The sequence below is a fragment of the Artemia sp. Qi Xiang Cuo genome, chromosome 10, assembly GCF_049724085.1.
Source record: "Artemia sp. Qi Xiang Cuo chromosome 10, ASM4972408v1, whole genome shotgun sequence".
In the NCBI taxonomy this organism is placed as follows: Eukaryota; Metazoa; Arthropoda; class Branchiopoda; order Anostraca; family Artemiidae; genus Artemia; species Artemia sp. Qi Xiang Cuo.
The window spans coordinates 40,045,287-40,049,311 of NC_142803.1; the positions used below are offsets into that span (position 1 = coordinate 40,045,287).

General features: G+C 38.7%; 1 protein-coding gene across 1 annotated transcript; it reads right to left on the reverse strand.

Moving 5' to 3' along the window:
* On the reverse strand, positions 1-483 carry LOC148947760 (uncharacterized). Its single transcript, XM_089095999.1, has one exon. It carries the CDS (start codon positions 481-483, stop codon positions 1-3), a length of 483 nt encoding a protein of 160 aa, XP_088952125.1.
* Positions 484-4,025: the final 3,542 nt, after the last annotated feature.

Sequence of the window (4,025 nt, forward strand, 5' to 3'; positions counted from 1 at the left end):
TTAGAAATCATTCACTAAATACTGACATACTAAATTCTCCCCATACCTAGTACCCCATTTTGCCAGCTTATCTGCCTGCTCATTTCCCCTAATTCCAACATGTTCTGGTACCCATGTTGCTACAATCTCGTAATTGGTTGCAATCAGTATTAGCAGTATCTTTTCTAAAAGCAGCACTGATTTTCTTGCTGGCCTATGACCATACATCAAATAATTCAGTACTGAAAGTGAGTCAATACATATCAAGTATTTACCTACTGGCAAAACACTTGCAATAACTTCAAACGCTTTCAATAGTGCATACAACTCAATTGAAAAGATTGAGAACTTGTCACTTACTTTAAATGACAGTGCATGACTTAGCCCAAGGACCACAACTGCAGCCCCACCCCCAGTGGCAAAGCATGATCCATCAGTGAATACCATCCTATGCGCAGTCTGTGTCCACTGGTCCACCCATTCATGCCACCTAGCTCTTTCCATCTCTGGTGGTTCCTCTGGACTACCCCTTGAGAAGGGGGGTAGTGCTATATTTTACTTTATACCTGTACTAGAAGCTAAACCTACCTCATCAATGACATCAAGAGTTGGGATAGGAGCAGGTGTTTCAGAGATGTGTTTTACTATTCGACAGTATGGTGGAGCTGATTTTGGTTAGAATCTTTGATTCTGATCATATGTTTCAATAAGTTCTTTGTAGGTTACATCTTCCATGTAAAATACTGTGCTTCCAATTTCTTCATTCTAGTTTCTAAGATTGTCAGTCCTAGTTCACAGTATATTGCAGGTAGGGGGGTTGTTTTAGGCATCCAAGAATTTTCAGTATACAATGCAGGGCTGTATCCAGTTTTTTCAGGAGTTGGGCAGGTGCTTCTTGGGAGGCAGCCATAATCCAGCTTGCTTATTACAACTGCTCTCACAAGCTTGGTGGCAACAGAGAAAGGGGCTCTGCTCTTGAGGTTTCCAATTTAATAATTCACATGGTGAGTCCATGAGAGTGAAGTGTCAAAAATCAACCCAAGGTAGCAGAACTTCAACTGCTGGGATAGAGGTGTCATTGATTGAAAGCCTTGGCGTTGAATGAATCTCTGTCCTTGTGAAGAGGAGCAGTGCTGACTTAGCAGGAAAGAATTCCATGTTGTTGACACTTGGACATAAACTAAGATAATCAAGACCTTTCTGGACAGCAGCTTGCAGGACATGCTTATCTCTTGATATTGCAACAAGTGCAATATCGTCAGCATACGTATACAGCTTGCATCTCAGAATGTTTTCAAAATTTATATCACTGCAATAAATAAGGAAGAGGATTGGGCTTAGTGCCCCCTCCCCCTTGAGGTACTCCCACATCTGGCTTAGTTCTTGATGGAGATTCACTCTCCCCCATATAAATCTCCAGTTCCCGGCTTCTCAAGTGATCTTCTATCCACATCCTCAGTTCTAGGCAGATTCAGAAACAATGTAACTTTCTCATCAGGTTATCCACACTAACCCTATCAAAAGCAGCCCTCATATCCAAGAAGGCTGCTAGTGTCTCCTTACCCTGCTTGAAACCAGATTTTATCTGGTGTTCTAGCATTAGAAGTGCATCTGTGGTTCCTTTATTAAGGAGAAAACCAAATTGTTGATGCTGGAGTGAATTTGGTAGTTCTGGGAGGATTATTAACTTAACAAGGTGTTCCATAAGTTTGCAAAGGCATGATGTGAGGGCTATAGGTCTGTAGGAGGCTGGAAGTTTTGGATCCTTTCCTGTCTTCAATATAGGAATAACTGTGGTTTTCTTCCACTGTTTTGGGGCTAAGGCTCCTTAACATTTGATTGTGTATCAATGTCAGGTCCCATTGGCCATTACACCTGATTTCAGTCTTCAGTTTGCTGAATAACTTCTGATAATTTGCACTTTGCTGAAAAAAAAATGAACGTGGATTGTCAATTTAATATACATCTATTGATATTTATTCCTTGAAGTCCTAATAATTTTTGACTTATTAAAGTTAAAAGTGAAAACATTTAAAATGTGTTTTGTTTTCAGTAAAGTGCAAATTATGTCCGTTTTTGAGAAGGCATGGTGGTTGTCAGCCCTACTGATGTTAGTTTCTGCTCGTTATGAGTTTGACTCGGTTATTTATTTTAATTCCTGTTTATTTTGGGTTTCATTTGTTTATTGATGGTGATTTGTGGTAGATGTTTTTTCAACTGAAAGTAAGGAGCAGCATTCAAACTTAAGACTAACAGAAATCATTCCATACATGACAGTCATTCCGTCTATCCCCTCCTCAACCAACATTCTTTACGCTTTAGTCTTGGTGTTCTATAAAAATAATTCTCATACCAATTCAATGTCCCTTGTGTTTGAGCAGTCTTTCTTAAAGAATTGTGACAGAAGTTAAACTTTAGCGTAAAGAGCAAGGGCTTAGAAAGGGTAAGTCCTCTTATATGCTGAATAATTTCTGTTTGTTTTAATGTTGCTACTTAATTTCCGTTGAAAAAAAAATTATTTGATTCTTGACCGCTTTCAAATCACGCAAGGAAATTCCCTTCCCCCACCCCCGTATAAATCCCCCCCGTAAAAATCTCTTCGTGCCCCCCCCCCCTCAGAAAGAAATTCTCCCCAATCAAAAAGAATTCCGTGTTTTTCCCAATAGAAGATAATATATGTAGCCAATCGGCAAATTGTGTAACTTACAGCCCTTTCCCCACGGGTTGTGGGGGGGGGGGGTCATGTCATTCTCAAAGGCATAGTTGTTGGATCTTTCATCTATGCTGGATCAAAGGCCTATCTAATATTTTGAAAGGATGTCTTTGGGGGAAAATGGGTACAGGATGGGGACCAGTTTGCCTTCCAGTCTTTTTGGTCACTTGAAAAGGGGAACAAAACTTTTTATTTCCGTTTGAATTAGCTCTCCCGATTTTCCAGGACTATAGTTCGGTAAAATCACCCCTGTGGAAAATAATTAACATGCATCCGTGATCTTTCTTCTGGCAAAAATAAAAAAATCCACATTTTACTAGGTGAAAGCTTGAAACTTCTACAGTAGGGTCTCTGAAATGCTGGATCTGACGATTTGGTTTTCATTAAGAAGGCTTGACTTTTTGTGGGTGTTTCCCTCCTTCCTCGAAAATCATGCATATTTTCTCATGCTTTTAGCCTTTGATGGGTAACATTAAGCTTAATGAATTTTACATATTTGGAATCAACGTAAATATTTGATTCTTTTGATGTACCAATTGTTATCCATATTTCGGTTTTTAGAGTTTTGGCTACTGTTGGGCTCAGTTGCTCCTTGCTCACAATTTGTTACCATGCACCATCTGTTTATAAGCTTTTCAAACTCCGTCAATTTTAATCGGCGTACTTCCAAAGTGCACACTGTCGCTAAAAAAATATTTTGGGCTGCATCCGCCGCCATTTGTTTAAGTTGCAATAGAGGATTGGCGCTGATTTTTTTTTTAACTGGCGTTGTACCGGGGTCTTAATTAATCCCTTGTTTACGCTTTGTATCATTTTGAGCGCCTCAAAATATAGGAGAATTTGCTCTAATTCATGTCGTGCGTATTCAATATCTCATCTTTAATTCCCCTTCTTCTTTTTAAAATAGAGTATAAATGTAATAGCATTAGTAACTCAGCAGCAATCTTATAAGAAAATTAAAATATATTTTATTGTGAATTATTATTGCTTCTACTCAGCAGTTTTACGAAACCAATCCTGCTCAACTCATCATCAAGAATATACTTTTGTGTTTCTCCTCCTCATATAATAGGGAAGACGTTTTGATTTCTTTCTATTTTCACCTTTTTGTTTTAGTTTTGTATTTTCTTTGTTTAAAGCTTTTTCCAAGAGGCAATGTTTAGAAGTCCTCCAAAAAAAAGTCCCCCCAGATCCCAAATCAAATTCCAGTGAAAGTGTGATAGTGAAAGATACCCATCTTGGCTGGTCAAGCACACTATCTCAAAGTTCAAATGATAGCTCCAATTCGGAGAATAGGACAATGATAAGTGTAGGGGCTAATGTAACCATAAAT

Coding starts and splice junctions, on each gene's coding strand:
- LOC148947760 (XM_089095999.1), bottom strand. CDS start 483: ATGGAAAGAGCTAGGTGGCATGAATGGGTGGACCAGTGGACACAGACT.